General features: G+C 53.5%; 1 protein-coding gene across 2 annotated transcripts; it reads right to left on the minus strand.

The window, feature by feature from the left end:
• Positions 1-6,823: 6,823 nt before the first annotated feature.
• On the minus strand, positions 6,824-15,505 carry CPN2 (carboxypeptidase N subunit 2). Of its 2 annotated transcripts, none has more exons than XM_086675029.1 (2): positions 15,349-15,505; positions 6,824-8,780 (listed from the first exon to the last, which is right to left on the minus strand). In XM_086675029.1, exon 2 carries the CDS (start codon positions 8,775-8,777, stop codon positions 7,134-7,136), a length of 1,644 nt encoding a protein of 547 aa, XP_086531155.1. In that variant the 5' UTR covers positions 8,778-8,780; positions 15,349-15,505; the 3' UTR covers positions 6,824-7,133. The 2 variants fall into 2 exon arrangements, with proteins under 2 accessions (XP_086531155.1, XP_025769661.2); XM_025913876.2 differs by having other exon boundaries at positions 6,824-8,777; positions 15,349-15,504.
• Positions 15,506-17,480: the final 1,975 nt, after the last annotated feature.

A 17,480-nucleotide genomic window follows, 5' to 3' on the forward strand; every position in this document is an offset into this window, starting at 1 on the left:
CACTTATAGCTGCTCACGTAGGTACTGCACCCACAGCACCCCCGTGACCATACCCACAAGCACGGGTTCTTCAACACTCCCAGGGACTCCCCGTGAGCCCACAGCCCGCTTGCGTTGTCACTCTGGGTTGGCTCATCTGGATAACTGAGTACCCGCGCTGTTGATGGATACCGCATCCAACGTTTACACCGCTTGGAGTTCACAGCTGCTGCTGTAGACAGAGGGTGCTTGCGGCAGGTGCCTCCGGCCCGCCCATTCTCAGTAACAGCTTGGGCGCGTGGGAGCTGCCCGCCTCAAAACTGGCTGTCGCTGTCTCTCTGCCCCTTGGCCCTCCCCAGGGCCACTTCCAGAAGTGGGGATGAAGGGAAGCTGGGGGTAGGTGCGGGGCGAGTAAGGGCAGCTCCGGGACCTTCTGGGTGCTTCTCAGGGACTTGAGCCCCGTGGGCAAGAGCAGCGTCCACAGAACATCCTTGTGTGGTTTGTCCTTCTGTAAGGAAGGTGCTGCTTCCTGGGATTCCCTCCCCATCAAACTACATCCAAGTTCTTGCCCCAAGTTCTGCTTTCATGAGCACGCAAACCAAAACCATATTCTTCCTAATGTCCACTTTTCCCGGGCAGCTCAGGGTCATGGCCACCCGCCTCAGCTCATTATTTACCCCCAGCTCTGTGCTGGAGTGATGTGTTGCCTCGGGAGCTCGGGAGGTGCCCTCCGCTAAACAGCCCGGGCTGGTGCTCTTTGGGAGTTTGTGTCTGATTTTTGCCGTGTCTCCATCTCTTTCTTTGTTGCAAGTCTCCAGCAGGACCTCCACCCTCCTCCCTGTTTGTGATTTTTGCCTTTAATCTACCACAGTCTGGAAGCCATATGACCAAACTTGATAGATTTGTGTCTGACATAAAAGTGAACGGACTCTGAGTGGAGGAATGTTCCTTTGAGCAACGCACAAGCTTTCATCTAAGGCATTGGAAACTTCTTTTCGCTGCTTGGGAGATGTTTTTATTTTTTTCCTGGTTTGGAGCTCTAACTTGGAGAGTGCAGTAGTTGGGTAGTGAAATGTTGCATGAATGACTTCTCCTATTTCAATCTAAATACGGGATGTGTTTGTGGGCAAACACAGTGGGTCTAATAATACTTATCGCAAAGGCCCTACGGCTTTTGGCTTGCCATTTATTAGGATATGCTCATCTCACAGATCCAATTTTCAAAACTCTAGGAGACTTCGCCAGTTCGCCAGCTTCACAGATGTCAAAACAATATCGCACCCAAAGAAGAGTGGCTGACACACAGATTTGAGAACAAAAATGAATTCAGTCCAGGGATTGAATACAGATCTCCCCGTCTGGTCTCCGACTCTAAGCCAGAGGCCCTTTCTCCTCTCCCGAGAAGTCACATGCCTGCTCTCGTGGGTGGGAAAAGAGACGTGCACATCAGCTGTGGCCCAGGTGTCTAGCTGCCCCCCACCCCACCCCGCAAGGCTGGGAGTTTAGACTCTGGCCCGGGGCCCTGTTCCTGGGGGACCCACCACCCCCCAGGCCAGGTGGGCAGACCCGGGAGGGCAGGGGCGGAAAGTTGGACCCTCCACACACCCATCTGAAGAGAACATGTGTGCACAAAGCCCCTGGTTACTGTCCCTAATCTTTTCTCTCCCTCCACACCCGACTTCAGTCTCTATTCCCATTTACAAAGCCTCTCTGGTAAAGTGCAAATGAGCGGTGCTCTCCCATAGCGAGGGAAGGGGGAGCCACAGGCAGGGACCCGGGACCTCCACCTCATAAGGGGAAAAGTGCCGGGAAATAATCCAAATCAGTAAAGACTGATGGTTCATTTCATGGGTCACCTTGACTGGGCTTGAGAACGTCCAGAGAGCTGGTAAAACATTCCTTCTGGGTGTGTCTTGTGAGGGTGTTCCCAGAAGAGGGGCCGCAATAGAACAAAAGGGTGGAGGAAGGGACAATTATAATCAGATCGGGTAGAGAATTTAAAAATTAAGTGTCCTAACAGCAACCAATTAGACATAAAAGGTAGTTTAGGATAAAAGAATATTCATTTCCATATGCAAATGCCTCAGTAAGACCTCACTAGAGATCTGATGAATCAGTCAGCAGCTTTCCCTACTAGATACTGAGCAAAGGATCAATTTAAGAGAACTTGCTTTCTGTTTGTATTTGTCTTCTTGAAAATAGGGGGTAAGCCTCGCCAAGGGTGTAAGATTTTCCAAAATGCTGAACACCTCTGGTACAATTGCAAAGAAAAAGCCGTCTTCCCAGCACGTATATGCTAAGGTGCCGTCCTGGGAAACCAAAAGTGTCCCATCAAGGAGGACAACTTTGTGTCCACCTGTGACAGGGTCAATGACGGGCGGAGACCCCTACAGGATTTCACCCACAGCAGTGCCTGGCAGCCCGCTGGCAAGTCGTGGGCGACGCGTGACCACTCCCTGTCGCGCGGGGCTGTCCCACGGTGCGGGACACGCAGCATCACTGGGGCAAACGAGAACGCCCCAGCGTGTCCGGACGCCACCGGACGCCCCTCGGGTGCGGACACCGAGCGGCCTGGCCCTTGCCCAGAGTTGCAGGAGACAGACGCCTCGGCAGCTCCGTCCGCCTGCCCGGGAGCGGCCCCCGCGCCACCGAGTCAATGTGCCCCTCTGTCTCTCGCAGCGGACCCCGCAGCGCCCGCGACGCTTCGTTAGGCCCCGCGAGGAGAGCCGTTCCTCCAGTGTGCCACAAGGGGGCGCCCTGGGACGCCGAATCGGCCCGTGTGCCGTTTGTGAAATGTGGAAAAGTCTGCAGATGGGGACGTGGAGGCAGGTTGAAAACACAGGGTGGGAAAGAACTTGTTGGGCTTACACTGTGCTAAACTGTCTGATCTTTGGCATTGCTGTCCAGCTTTCCAGAGTCCCCGGCAAGTATGCACAGTTTGTCAATGGCTTCTCCGGTCCTCCCAAACAATACAATTTCCACATGCAGACAGCAATTTTAATGGCCTCCCAGAAACACCAGTGGAAACAGGTTGGCCAGTTTTTGCCTCCTGCCACACCCACCACACTTCTCTAGAAATAATAATAACAGCATTCTGGGAGCCCACGTGTCATTGCTCTGGCCACCTTACATGAATGCATTTATTTTCTCTTCACCAATAATAGCACTGTGCCGGTGATAAACAGGATGGATGAGGAAACTGAGGCACAGAGAGCTATGGTAACTTGCCCAAGAGTACACTGCGAGCAAATGGCCCGGAACCACCGAACTGTGGAAGGTTCAAGACAGCAGGGCGAGGGGCCCCGCCTGTTGGAAGGAGGTGCTTTGGGACGACTTAGCCATTCCTGTACTTCAGGAATGCATGCATCCAGCTTGTTTGTTCAAAATCTACCGGGGGCAGGAGGATGGTGAAATAAAAAAAACACCAAAAGGGGCACCTGGGTGGTGTAGTCGGTTGAGCGTCCGACTTCAGCCAGGTCACGATCTCGCGGTCCGGGAGTTCAAGCCCCGCGTCAGGCTCTGGGCTGATGGCTCAGAGCCTGGAGCCTGTTTCCGATTCTGTGTCTCCCTCTCTCTCTGCTCCTCCCCCATTCATGCTCTGTCTCTCTCTGTCCCAAAAATAAATAAACGTTGAAAAAAAAATTTAAAAAAAAAAAAAACACCAACAAGAAAAAAGAAACCCTATGAAATATTTTTACATGCAGCTTTGGGGCTTGTTTCATTCCTGAGTTCATCCGGAGCATCACAGGAGGTGGGTCTGGCTGCCTCGAGTGTAGCTACAAATGGCTGTGAGACCCAGGACAGGACAAAATCGAGCCTGAGTTTTCAACCCTTGGCTGAGTACTAGGGTCCCTGCAGGAATTAAAAATGAAACAGGTACCTGGGTCGGCCCCAGGCCACCTGAATCAGAATCTCTGGAAGTGGGGCCCAGGTACCCGCTGTTGGGGGTTTGCTTAACCTCCCCAGGTGATTCTGAGGTTCAATCCACATTGAGAACCAAACTCCTTTTTGTATAGCTGAGGAAAGGCCCGGAGAGGCTCCATGATGTGCCAGAGGCTGAAGGTTCAGGCAGTGGGGGGAGTCAAGTATCCTGATTTCTATTCCAGAACCCATCAAAAGCTTTACTGCTGCCCCAGACTGGGACGGCTCCACAAGGGGACAGACAGCAGGGCATGAGGACGCTTGGGGGGTGCGGCACACTCGGAGCCTCTTCTCTGCTTCCCCCCGTCTGAGCTGGAGGGAAGCTCCCACCTCCTGCTTCCCGGCAAGGTCCTGTGGTCAGTGGTCAGGACTCCTACCACTGCAGACTCAGCCCCGGCCTCCCTCTGGCCCTGAGGAGAACCATCCGCTCCCCACCACCTCTGCCCCACTGTTTTCCCGACATTCATCATGTGGTTGGGTCTCCAGATAAAACACTGGATACCCAGTTAAATTTGGATTCCAGATAAACTACCAGTTGTTCTGTAGTATAAGTATGTCCCACGCAACATGTTTAGGTTTATTTGTTTATTTGCAGAATCCAGCAGTCCTACCCGAAAGAACACAGTGCATCTGGGGTCAGTCACATAGCCAGGAGGGGGAGCAAGCAGCTTGCCCAGACCGCACAGCCCCTGGCCGCCAGCCAGTGCTCTTTCCCCAGCATCATTCAGCCCAGACAGAAGTGATTATACTTTAATTGAATAAAGAGTTCTAGTTTGGGGGAAAATATAATTAAGAGAAATGTCCGCTTGATTATTTTGTTCCTTTATCCCTGGCCATCGACGCATGACAGTTTGGACCCTGGGCTGTAGCTCATTCATTGGATGGAGGTTCGTGAAGCACCAGATAGGCTAGGTGTGACGATGCTTTACCCAAATAGTGTCACCCCCTGATGGCCGCCAGCAGCCTAAGACAGCCAGGCCTCCAGCCTGGGCTGTGCCAGCAGCCTGGGGCTGGTGTTACCCGGCTCTCAGACACGCAGGGCTTCAGCCTTTCTGGGATGGCAGGGTTCCCAGCCTTGGAGGACCGATTGAGATTAGGAAACCAAATGCTCCTGGGAACTGAAACCGGTAAGTTTGGGAGAGAGTCTGTTCCTCTGGCAAATCTGCTGAACTCTATCTTCCATCACCTTAGAATCTATTGTGATTTTGATCTGAGCCTCAGGAAGTGTGGGGGTTTTTTAATTTAATTTTTTTTAAGTTTATTTATTTGTGTTGAAAGAGAGAAAGCATGAGAAGCCCCTGAGAAGGGGCAGAGAGAGAGAGAGAGAGAAAGAATCCCAAGCAAGCTCTGCACTGTCAGCACAGAGCCCGATGCAGGACTCGATCCCACAAACTGCGAGATCATGACCAGAACCGAAATCCGGAGTTGGACGCTTAACCGACGGAGACACCCAGGTGCCCCAGGAAGCACGTTTTTTTTTTTTTTTTTTAATTTTTTTTTTTAACATTTATTTATTTTTGAGACAGAGAGAGACAGAGCATGAACGGGGGAGGGGCAGAGAGAGAGGGAGACACAGAATCGGAAGCAGGCTCCAGGCTCCGAGCCATCAGCCCAGAGCCTGACGCGGGGCTCGAACTCACGGACCACGAGATCGTGACCTGAGCTGAAGTCGGACGCTCAACCAACTGAGCCACCCAGGCGCCCCGGAAGCACGTTTTTTTAAAAGGGCATCCCTGGACATGAAGGAGGAATTCCACTTCCTTGTCTGCAACTGACCTCTTGCTCTTCCCGTCCCCCAAATCTGTTCCTGTCCTTGGTTAATGGTTTCGCTGTCCTCCCCGCCACCCAGGAGAGAAAGCTGGGAGTCACTCCACTCATATGCCCCGTCGTCTGATCTCTCCCACCAGACCTCAAGTGAGTTCCTGGAGGGCCTGCCATAAGTCAGATTCATTTCTCCCTCCCCCACCGAGCGGTTCTCTCAGACCCATCCGCACTACACACAGAGAACCAGGTAAGACGCTGCACTGTGGTTCCCTGGGCTGGGAATGGGGGAGGGAGAAATGGCGAGAGGGGTATTCATGGGCATCCACCAACTGGTAGGCTGTGGAGATCAAGGCCGAGCAGACACTGGAGAACACGCTCGGCCCCTGGCCTTGGCAATCTGCTCCATGGGAATCCGGGAAGAACTGGGGACAGGGGTTTGGTCTACACGTGTTTGTGGCTGCATGATTGTACATGGGAAGTATGATATCTCGTCAGGGGGCCAGAAGGACGGGAGCCTGGGATGAAGATTTGGGTCATCATGCATCGGACCCCAGGGACATGCATGAGACTCCTCAGGGAGGTTGACCATCAGGGCAGCAGCGTGGAAGAGGTGGCCGGGGGGCTGAAGAGTGGCCAGGGCTATAAGCAAACCAGAGAAGCACTGCAGTGAGCAAGTGGCCCACGGCGTCAGATGCCATCAGAAAGCTAAGAACCTAAGCACCTCCGTGCCAGGCCACCCAGTTCATGCCCCCTCCTCCCTTCCTCCTCGAGGAGCAGCCCCGTCGTCTGCTGGACGTGAGGGGCAGCGGGCTTGGTGTGGGGAGAGCCAGACAGCTCGTGTCTGCTCTCCTGAGGCACCATTCATCCTGGTTTCTCCCGGCCATGCTGCCAGAGGTGGCCCCTAATGACACAAGTGCCCCGCACAGCAGTCACACCTCTGCTCCTAAACCTTCTGGTCACTCCCGCTTCTATCACCTCCTTTGTTTTCCTCAGTGTCAATGAAAAACAAATTTCCAGGGAGAGAGATGGAAAGGGACATCTGGCCTTGGGACATCTGGATGTCCAAAGAGGGTAGCTTCTGTGCCGTGGACGTGGACTGGAGGTTCTGGAACCTCAGGGCAGGATGAGAGTGAGATGGGTATTAGAGGATCAAGAAACACCAGGGAGAATGTTCTTTTATTCTCCAGACCGTGGTGCAGCTTTAACGGCTGCTTTGCAAAGCTTGAGGAAGGCCGAGGCAGGTCTCGGTAGGTGGCTCAGCCTCTGAGCTGGGGTGGTAATCATGGAATAGGAGGAGGAGGACGAGGGGACCCTGGCTGGTGGAGCTGGCTGCGTGGCCTCCTCTCCCTTGGAGATGTAGCTCCGTCCCTCTGAAAAAGCAAAGCACCAGCTCCCCCTCCGCCCCCACCTCCCGCCTGGTCAGGCCCCGGGGGTCATCCATGCAGGCTCCCGGCTCGGTGACCCTATACTTAGTCTCCCCCGGGCCGAGCCTCAATAGACACAGTGAGCCTCACGGAGCCGCAGCTCGACCTCAGGTCCCACTCCTGACTGGCATTGTGGGTCAGTCCCGGGGAGCCCGACCCCTGCCTCGGGGACAGCTGGATGTTCAGCCAGCGACACCGGGTCTCGTCGCAAGCGAGCACCACGGTGCCCTCGGGGTTGCTGTAGGTGCACCGGCTCCCGGCTGCCCTCTCCTCCGCTACCAGATCCCAGCTTTCCCCGGGCTCCCTGTCCTCCATCCTCGGGGCCTGGATGCCCAAGCTGTCCCGGGTGACGGGACACACCAGCTGTTCCTCCTTTAGGGCGGGCAACACCTGGCCCTTCAGGTAGGCGGGGCCCGCACAGTAGGTCTGGATGTTGAAGAGCCGGTCGCTGTACTGGTTCAGCCAGCTGAAGAGGTAAGCCAGGTGGCAGTCGCACTGCCAGGGGTTGCCGTGTAGGGCCAAGTTGAACAGGTTGTAGTTGGTGTCAAAGATGCCCTCGGGGAGCGTGGTCAGCAGGTTCCTGGAGAGACTGAGCAGCTCAAGCTTGGACAGGTTCTGGAAGACGGCTGGGTGCAAGGCTGTCAGGTTGTTGCTGCCCAGGTAGAGCTTGACCAGCCCCTCCAGGTCTCTGAAGATGCCGGCGGGGAGACAGGCGATGGCGTTGTGCGAGAGCGTGAGGGAACTGAGGCTGGACAGGTTGGCAAAGGTGCCCTCGCCGACAGCCTCCAGCTGGTTGTAGGACAGAGACAGGCTGACCAGGGCGGGGGTGTGAGCGAAGAGGCCGGCGGGCAGCGTCCGCAGCGCGTTCCCCTGCAAGTTCAGGAAGGTCAGGCGGCCCAGGGAGGAGAAGACGGAGCCGGGCAGGTGCCTGATGGTGTTGTGCTGCAGCCACAGCTTCTCCAGACAGAAGAGCCCCGAAAACACCGTGGGTGGCAGCTCGGAGATGGAGTTGCCGTCCAGGAAGAGCTCCCGGAGGCAGCCCAGTTTGTCAAACACGCCCTGGGGCAGGCTGGAGAGCGCGTTGCTGCTGAGCCTCAGGGTCTGCAGGCTGCTGAGGGGGTCGAACAGCTCCTCGGGCAGCTGGGCCAGTAGGTTCTGAGCAAGGTTGAGGGTCTTCAGACGGGCCAGGGGCCGGAAGAGCCTCCCGGGCAGGCTCTGGAGCCGGTTGCCTTGCAGCTGGAGAGACTCCAGGGCGCCCATTTGGTGGAAGAGGCCATCGGGCAGGGCCTCCAGCATGTTGAAGTTGAGGGTGAACTTGCCCAGCGAGGTCAGGTTGGAGAAGGTGTCGGTGCTGAGGTTGGAGAAGGCGCTGCCAGTGATCTCCAGGTCCTGGAGCCTGGGCAGCCCCCCGAAGGCGTCCGGCCCCAAGTGGCGGAGCTGCGTGTTGAGGAAGACCACCTTGGTCAGGTTGGGGCTGCCGCTGAAGGCCCCAGCTCCCACCGTGGCGAACGAGGTCTCTACGAAGATGACATCTGTGGCGTGTGGTGGGAGGTCTGGCGGGATGGCAGCCAGCCCCTCATCGGAGCAGAACACCTCCCCGATGAAGCAGTCACACCCCTCCGGGCAGGGCTGGGCGTGCCTGGCCAGGAGCAGGAGGCAGGCCCAGGGTAGCCAGGCTCTGGGCAGCATCTCCTGACCCCAGTGGGAAGAGAAAACAGAAGCGACGCCTTAAGGGTAGTGCAGCACGGTGGCCAGTGCACCGCTGGGTCAGCCAGAAGACCCGGGGGGTGGGAGGGACAGGGACGGGGATCAGCTGTCAGGGAGGCCACCCGTTGGGGCAGCCGTTTGTGTTTTCAGGGGTTGTTCCCATACTGCCTCCGGCAGCCTCGTGAGGTCAGCAGGACCAGCATTCTGACCTCCTGACACTGTGGGTGTCATGTGGCCTGTGCCCAGTCACCCTGCAGGTTAGTGTCAGGACAGCGACCCAGGCCTCTGGGACTTCCCATGCTCTTTCCAGATGAGAGAAAGGGCGGAAATGGGATAAAAAGGCATGAAAGACAGGGTGTAAGGAGAGCGTGGGTATTTTTGCCCATGGAATTTTTTAAGGTCATGGGTCAAATATGGGCAGATTATTAGTGAGTTGGAAATCTTTAAACCGTAACTCTTCCTGAGCTTTCAGACCTCAGCACGTTTCGGACCCTAATTATGAGGAGATTTCAGCATCTGCTCCTGTGCATCCGCTGAGGGTGAGAGCAGCAGAAGGGACAAGACAGGTTCTTACCTCGAATGATCCCTGCTCCTCACTACGGCTGCCCAGTGCTCTCCTGCCCACCTGCCTGTGCCCCCCACCTCGGAGCCCCTGGAACTCTCCAACATCGTGTGGACAAAGAGGGTCCCAGCTGCAGGGATTCCACAGACCAGTAGGTTTCTGTTTTCAAGGGAAGAAGACTGAGTTTTTAGTTAACTAAAAAAAAATTTTAAATGCCAGCATCCAACCACAGGATTGGATTGGCGCTGCGGGTCATAAGTGTGTTTTATGGTTCAGTCTGTTTTGTATGTGAACTATCAGCCAACATGTAAACATGGAGGAATCTCACATTAAAAGTCCAGATTTCAGGGGGCCCCCGGCTGGCTCAGTCGGTTAAGCGTCTGACTTCAGCCCGGGTTGTGATCTCGCAGTTCGTGGGTTCGAGCCCCGCGTCAGGCTCTGTGCTGACAGCTCAGAGCCTGGAGCCTGCTTCAGGTTCTGTGTCTCCCTCTCTCTCTCTGCCCCTCCCCTGCTCACGCTCTTTCTCTCCTTCAAAAATAAATAAACATTAAAAAAGATTTTTTTTTTTTGAAGTCCAGATTTCAGGATGATTTAGGGGCTGTGGGCTCACATTGCCACATGACAAGACCGACTGGGGCTTTGTTGCCCCATTAGGGGGTGTGCAACCCGCCCCCCTCCCTCGCACGCATCGTTTCTGTGGCTTGTAGTGGCCCAAGCTCCGTGAGTTTGAATACAAGCTCCATCACATTCTAGCTGTGGGACCGTGGGCGTCTTACTTCCTCTGTAGTGCCTACCATGTCAGGGGAATTGCGAGGACTCAATGACAACAAATAAGCAAAAGTTTTAGGCCAGTGTCTAACATGGAATGAGAAATTAATAAAGTGTGTTAATTATGGTTCAAGGTTGCAAGCCACCTTGCATCGTTACTCATCATTACATCGTTACTCTTTTAAACACCGAAAGAGTGGGAAGAGCAGAATGTCCTTTAGACAGAATACATTTGACTTTAGCAAAAAAGACAGAAAAGAAGTTAGGAAGGGAGAGAGGAAGGAAGAAAAGAGACAAGGGAAAAGGAAGAAATACAGAAACAACCTGTCCCCAGTAAGCACTCACAATTGGCTTGGTTTTGGAGAATCTGGACCCCACAGGTCTCTTTGCTGGCTGCTTCTCTGCTGCCCTCTGCTGGCTGCCTCTTCCATCCCAAGATTCTACTTCTGGCCAAAGGGCTCCGTTTGCAAACACAGTGCTTACAAAAGCCCCCTATACCCTCCCCCCATTCAGACACTCAATAACTCAGTTTTTCCAGGAACTTTTCTGCCGAATCAATAGAGAAGGGACCATTTGTCCCACAGAAAGTGGATACCTCCCTTGAGGCTCCCCTGATGCTTGCAGAGACACTGAGTCAGCTACAGGAGGTGGCCGGGAAGGACACATAGTAACTGCGCCTGCCTGCCACTCAGGCACAGGCGGGAAAGTAACAAGCATCAGACAAGCATGTGCCCCCTGGTGCTACAAGGCTTAGACCAGCGGTTACAGAGTTCAGCTTGAGCACAAGACTCTTGAGGTCGTACGTATAGTATACAGATAAGAAGCAGAGGTTCTGGAGAAGGATGAGGCAGCCACTGCCCCACCCCCACCCAGGCTGCCCCTAGGGATCCTGACAGAAGACTTCCTTGAGCCCAGAAATGAGGTGCCTGGTGGTTGCTTCTCCATCTTGACAGCTAGCTGGGCCCTCCAGAACGGTGGCCTTTCATGGCTGTCCTTTTTTGTGAGATGAGGCTGCTCATCTCTGTGCTCAGCGTCCAGCACAGTGCGGACTTACCGTGGACTTGGTTAGGGTTTGTGGCCCCAAACGCTTCATCGCTGGTATGAGCAGCGTGGGAGGTAGATTTGCCCTTCCCTAGCATGGTTCGAGCCCAAGTGAATGACCATCAGCCAGGCCGTGAGAGCAGACTCGAATGCTTCTCCTCCAGAGAGTAAGAGAGGAGAACAATTTTTATGTTAAACGTGCCATAATGCATAAAAACGCATACTGCGCCAGTATCCTTCCTCGCAAACCCCTTTAGTCTTTGGTTCTCAAAGGCAGTTTCCAGAAAGACTTCCACTAGTATGGACATGAAGGTCCTGGAGTGAATATATACAAGGGACCTCACGTGCTGTCTGTCCCCAGATCCCTAAGGGCATGCACTTCCGTGACATAATCAGCATAGTGAAAATGGACCTGGGAAGGCAGCCCACATGAGCCCTGGCCCCTGGGTACCTGAAGCATGATTTCAAATGTGGGCCCTGGGGGGCCTGGGGGGCTCAGTCGGTTACGTATCCAACTGTTGATTTCGGCTCAGGTCATGATCTCGTGGTCATGAGATCGAGCCCAGCATCAGGCTCTAATGCTGGGCATGGAGCCTGTCTGAGATTCTCTCTCCCTCTGCCCTTCATCTGCTTTCACGCACACTCTCTCCCCTCCTTTTCTAAAAAATAAAAAATAATAATAAAATATAAAATAAAATAAAATAGGGGCATAGCCTCCGGATGGCTATGTCCCTGTGGTTTTGCAAACTTCTCACCCCTTGGAGGTGTCGTGGTGGGAAGAGGGCAAGAACAGGGCCTCTGAAGTTCAGGAAAGAAAGAGCCCCGGTCTGGGGGGGTTGGAGGAAGCAGGGGACGGCACTCACAGTGAGGGTGTGGAACACTGACCACTTCCAAACGATCCACTCTCAGCCCGAGACTCATTGTCACCACTCTAGAATGGCTAAGAGTTTGTGCTCTGGAGTCAGACAGCATGGGTTCAAATCCTGTCTCCATCCCTCATTAGCTGTGTGGCCTTGGCTGAATTACTTAACCTCTCTGTGCTTCAAGGTCCTAATCTTCAAAACAGCAAGCTTCAATACTACCTTCCTCATGGAGTTGTTCTGAGGATTGAATGAGAAAATGTGTTGAAAGCTACAAACCCAGAGCCCTGCCCACAGTGAGTGTTCAGCAACAGAGCATTAATGACCCTGATTATTCTGAGTTCAGGCCAGTCCCAGCTTTGTTCTGAAGTCATCACAGAAGTTAGCTATGGAAAACCTGATGAGATCGTCCAACCACCCCATTTATGGACCAGCGAGATGCCTCTCTGTAGCACTTTTTCTGGCTCTTTCCTCCCAGCCAAGGGAAACATGTAATTGCTTTGCCCTTGGTTTAGAAGAGCACAGATTTTGATGGCTCTGGCTAGGATGCCCTGGACTTGGGCCCCTTCCTCAACCGCCCTTAAGAGCAGGTCACTGGGGGCTCTGGAGATGGGAAGTGCCCCTGCCTAGGCACCATGGAGCCTGGTACCAGAAGGGACTGTGGGGCGGCAGCCAGAAGATTCCTGCTTCTCATCCGAGAAACCACCTCTGCATTGATGCAGAGACCAGCCAATGCCCGCAAAAACTGTTCCATGCCTTTAGCAAGCCAAGGAAGTCTGGCTTTGGCGGGGGCAGGGAGGGCGGTTCACTGCTTGCAGATGAACTTTTTCCTCTTCTCAAGTTGCTTTTGGGTTGATACATTTCTGTGTGTGCCACAAGCCAGTCTCTCATCCACCACAAAGCCAACCCTCACTCCTTCCAGAGGGCGACGGGAGCCCAGAGCCCCAGCCCCAAACCCCCAGCGGACTGCTGCTATACTCAGAGATGTCGACACTGCCGTCTGCACGGCCAACAGGGCTGCCTTCTGCCTCTTGGGCCCAGGGCATCCGAGAGCAGCAAGAGCGGCTTCAGAGGTTGGAGCCACCGACTTCTTCATCCCGGTCCCCGGGGAACGCCTGCCACTGCCTGGATCCCAGCCTCCTTTCCTGGGCTCCTGCCTCCACCCCAGCCAGCCGGCCCTCCCCACCCTGCTGCCCACTGTGTCCCAGGCAGGGGAGTGGCCCCTCGGGGACAGTTTCTGCACTCGTAAATTGAGAACAGTCACAATAGTAACACTACTCCCTAAATTAAGGCTTTGTTACAGTTAGTGCGGTAATCACGTAAGAGAACTGGTAATGACGTAAGATAAGTGACATGGTGATATAAGAAATATACATTTGTGGTTCGAGCCCTGGGTCGGCCTCTGTGCTGACAGCTCTGAACCTGGAGCCTGCTTCAGATGCCGTGTCTCTGTCTCTCTCTGCCCCTTCCCCACTTGTGTTTCTTTCTCTCTCTCTCTCAAAAAAAAAAAAAAAAAAAATACACTTAAAAAAATTGGGGGCACCTGGGTGGCTCAGTCAGTTGAGCGTCTGACTTCAGCTCAGGTCATGATCTCATGGGTTTGTGAGTTCAAGCCCTGTGTCAGGCTCTGTGCTAACAACTCAGAGCCGGGAGCCTGCTTCGGATTCCGTGTCTCCCTCTCTCTCTCTCTCTCTGCCCCTGCCCTACTCTCACTCTGTCTCTCTCTCTCTCTCTCTCTCAAAAATAAATAAAAATTAAAAAACAAAAAAGAAATATACATTTGTTCTCTTTATCCTGGTTCTTGACACAGCTCCAAAAACCCTTGAAGCTTCCTGAGAGATAATAGGGGGCTTCTTTTGTTATTCAGAATCAGCGCCTTTCAACCCACATCTTTATGTCAATGAAGTGACTCTCCGTGGGCCCCTAGATAAAGTTCAGATTGTACACCAAGTATTTGCTGGGGTAATCTTTGAAAAATAGAACTGTGGGATTTTACTTTTTTCCTTTTGCTTTTATCATATATGTTTTACATTCTAAAAATATAACAAACCAGTGGCTTTTGTAATAAGGTCAAAAGTTATAAAAATTCAGGTCATCCTGTAAAACACACAGCACAGTTCCAAACACATAATGGGCTCCCTTGATTTCTCTCCCTCCTTGCAATTACACTGCAAAAGCCTGGAAGAGCCCATCTCCCAGCTGCCATGGTGTTCTTAAAGATAGCCAGCCTCGTGAAATCAGACAAGTTGTGAACTGAGCACGGTGTTTCCTCGAACGCTTTCCACAGGGTGCCACCTCTAACTCCTGCTTCTACAGCCCTTTCCATTTTAGAATGCCCCCAAGACTCCCCATCCTGCCTGCACCCCCAGCCCGTGCAAGTCACACCTCCTCCAGGAAGCCCTCCTTGACTGCATCTCCTGGGGATCCCACAGGCCATTCCCGTCCTCGGTGGAACGCTTGGGTTCCTCTGCTCTACATTCTGATCACTTGCAGCCATCTGACTGTGAGCCTCAGGGGGCTGGGCTTCTGTCCTCTGCAGCGGGTCGGGTCCAACCTGACGGAGCGCCCCCAGCACCGAGCTGAGCCCGGGCGAGGTGCTGTGTGCTGAATTGAACCACAAGTGTCTGTGGCTCATGGAACCCTGTACATCACGCCTTATGTTCCTTCTGCTTAGTGGAGCCGGGGGGCACCTGAGCTCTGCCGGGGCTGTGACCTGGGTTCAAATTCTGACACTGCTACCTACAAGCTGTGTGGGCTTGGCCAGGTCATCCAGCCTCCATTTTCCCCTGCATGATTATAACCCCGTCCCTCGGGGTTAAAATTAGTATTCAATGCGTAAGTTAGATAGTAAATATAAAGCATTTAACACAGTACCTGGGCAACAGTAAATGTTCAGTAAAAGGTAGCTACATACGTATTTTATTCCTAGAGGGACTATAGACTTTATCAACTAAGCCAGGACTAAAACAGGAGCTATGGATAATTATGCCAGGGTGACATTAACAAGGCATAAGCGAGGCTGGAACCAGACAAACCTGGGCATGTGGTTGTCTGCTTATCCCCACGGTTCACTATGTGCCCCCAGAGCACAGGGACCGGGTCACCTTGATCTCAGGAAAGCCTTGCCTCAGGCCAGCACCTGAGCACCCGGCTGAGCACTTCAGGGGCTTCTCCTCCCATGGCAGAGGACGTGGATAGTGCAGCCTGCCTGGAGTTGGGGACAGGCTCTGAAACCTGGGAGACTGGCCTTCCCCTCTCGTGCCCCACAGCCGGGACTGAGGCCAGATTCCTCCCACGTCCCCACAGACCCCAGGAGACCTACCGTGAGGGGCTGATCAGGTGCACACCGGCCGCCCTGGCTCTTCCGGTGGAGCGGAAGGGTCTGGTGTGGTCTGTGATCAGTATGAACCCAGCAGTGCCAGCGCGGATCAAAGTTCCAGGCAGTGGTTCCTCCCCTCACGTGGCCTAAGTGTTCCCGGAATGTCACCAGGGTCACAGGACAGGAGAATAGAATCTGGCACAAGGCCTCTAAAGATTACAAAATAGCCCTGAACTGTCTCCATGGACAGATCCACACTGAGGCCAAAATCTGGCTAAGATCCCAGGCCTGGCACCTGCAGGAGGATCCCAGGGCATCCACTAGGCCCTAGAAAGTTTCCAATAGGCCTATCCCGAGGTGAGGACTAGGACCGGGGGTCCACGCCTACATCCTCTCCTGGTGAAGGGCCAGGCCAGTGCTGGGAGCCTGACCTCGGCCAAACAGCCAGCCACAGACATCTGCTGGGCTATCAATGACAGGAGACATTCTAAGAGGGCTGTGGGCTGGTTCCTTGGTTTGTCTGTTTGTTTCATAAACCAACTTTCTAAAGCCTTTCTGGGTTAAAAAGGGAGAAGATAGAAGGCGGTGGATTTGGGCCCAATATGGAGAGGCATGCTTTCACCACAGGGCTAGCCAAGGATGAAAGACATTGCCTTGGGAGGCAGTGGTTTTCCTGTTTGGAAAGGTTCATCCAGGGGCTACAGAATGAGGCAAACTGTGTGTGGGAGGAAGGGGAGGAGGGGAGGGGAGGGAGGGGGAGGGGAGGAGGGGGGTGGGGGGTGTATATGAGCATATATATGTTTTTTTATTTTTTTAATGTTTATTTATTTTTAAAGGAGAGAGATGGAACATGAGCAGGGGAGGGGCAGAGAGAGAGGGAGACACAGAATCCGAAACAGACTCCAGGCTCTGAGCTGTCAGCACAGAGCCCGATGCGGGGCTCGAACTCATGAACTGTGAGATCACGACCTGAGCCGACGTCGGACGCTTAACCGACTGAGCCACCCAGGCGCCCCGAGCATGTATATGTTTTAAGGGATGCAGGGTGAAGGCATGACCCAGATAAGCAATCTCAGATGATTTTCAATGTCCAGTCTACCATTCAAAGCAGAATGTTGACTTTAAAATTCGTTGCATGGTATTAATATTTACCTCACTCCTTTTCAAATATTAACTAATATTTCATCAGCCAAACCACAAACGTCTGATAAAATGTAGCAAGAAAACATTTTTCAGTAGAGACATGTTGCAAATCCACACTTTGGCGGAGGGAAATGGGAGCATGTCAGAGCGGAGAAAACCTGTGGACCTCCATAGCTCCCACCCTTCAGAGCACCTGCCCTCCAAAGCACCCGCTCTCCATAGCTCCCACCCTCCAAAGCACCCGCCCTTCATAGCACCCACCTTCATAGCACCCAGGCTGACAGAGGCAAGATGGCACATTGGAAGAATGGCCAGAGGCCAAGGGGTGAATGAAGGGGGCACACCTCTGGAGAAGACTCACAGCCAGGCTAGGGGAACAGTCCAATCTGCCCTGTGCTCTGAATAGGTTCTTATCACGTTGACACTCATCTGCAGAAAGAGAGTTTGTCTATTTGTCAATATCATGGTGAACAAGAGAAATTGGGTCTCAGCGGATCCGGGTTGGAATCCTGGCTCTTCACCTAATTAACCAGACTTCACACAAGTTATTTTATCTCTACAAGTCTTTGCATTCCCATCTGTGGAATGGGTGTGGTAGAGGGCTGATGTGTGTGTGTGAAGGGGAGATTTGCATTAGGAACTCTAGGGACCTTCTGGGAAATGGGATAAAGACTCTAACCCCTTTTTCCATTACCCAGAACTCCAGACACTTGTCTAAGAGGCCAGGTCCAGTGGTGAAGGAAGGACAACACAACGAGCACACTATCGACCCCCATTCAGGTCCAGCTTCCTGGGACAAGCTTACACCCGGCAGAAGGGATCTAAGAGCTAAAAAGCGCCCGGGAAAATACAGTTTGAAGCTCCTTTATTGGGCATAGCAGTGGGATAAAGGAACAGCAGTCATTCCTCTCTGAAGCACTGTGCCAGCCACTATGGCAGCCCCTGCAATCTGGAGACCTGAACGAGTCCTGGGGACACCTGGACACGTTGGA

The sequence above is a fragment of the Puma concolor genome, chromosome C2 (assembly GCF_028749965.1).
Source record: "Puma concolor isolate L17-30 chromosome C2, mPumCon1.1.hap2, whole genome shotgun sequence".
In the NCBI taxonomy this organism is placed as follows: Eukaryota; Metazoa; Chordata; class Mammalia; order Carnivora; family Felidae; genus Puma; species Puma concolor.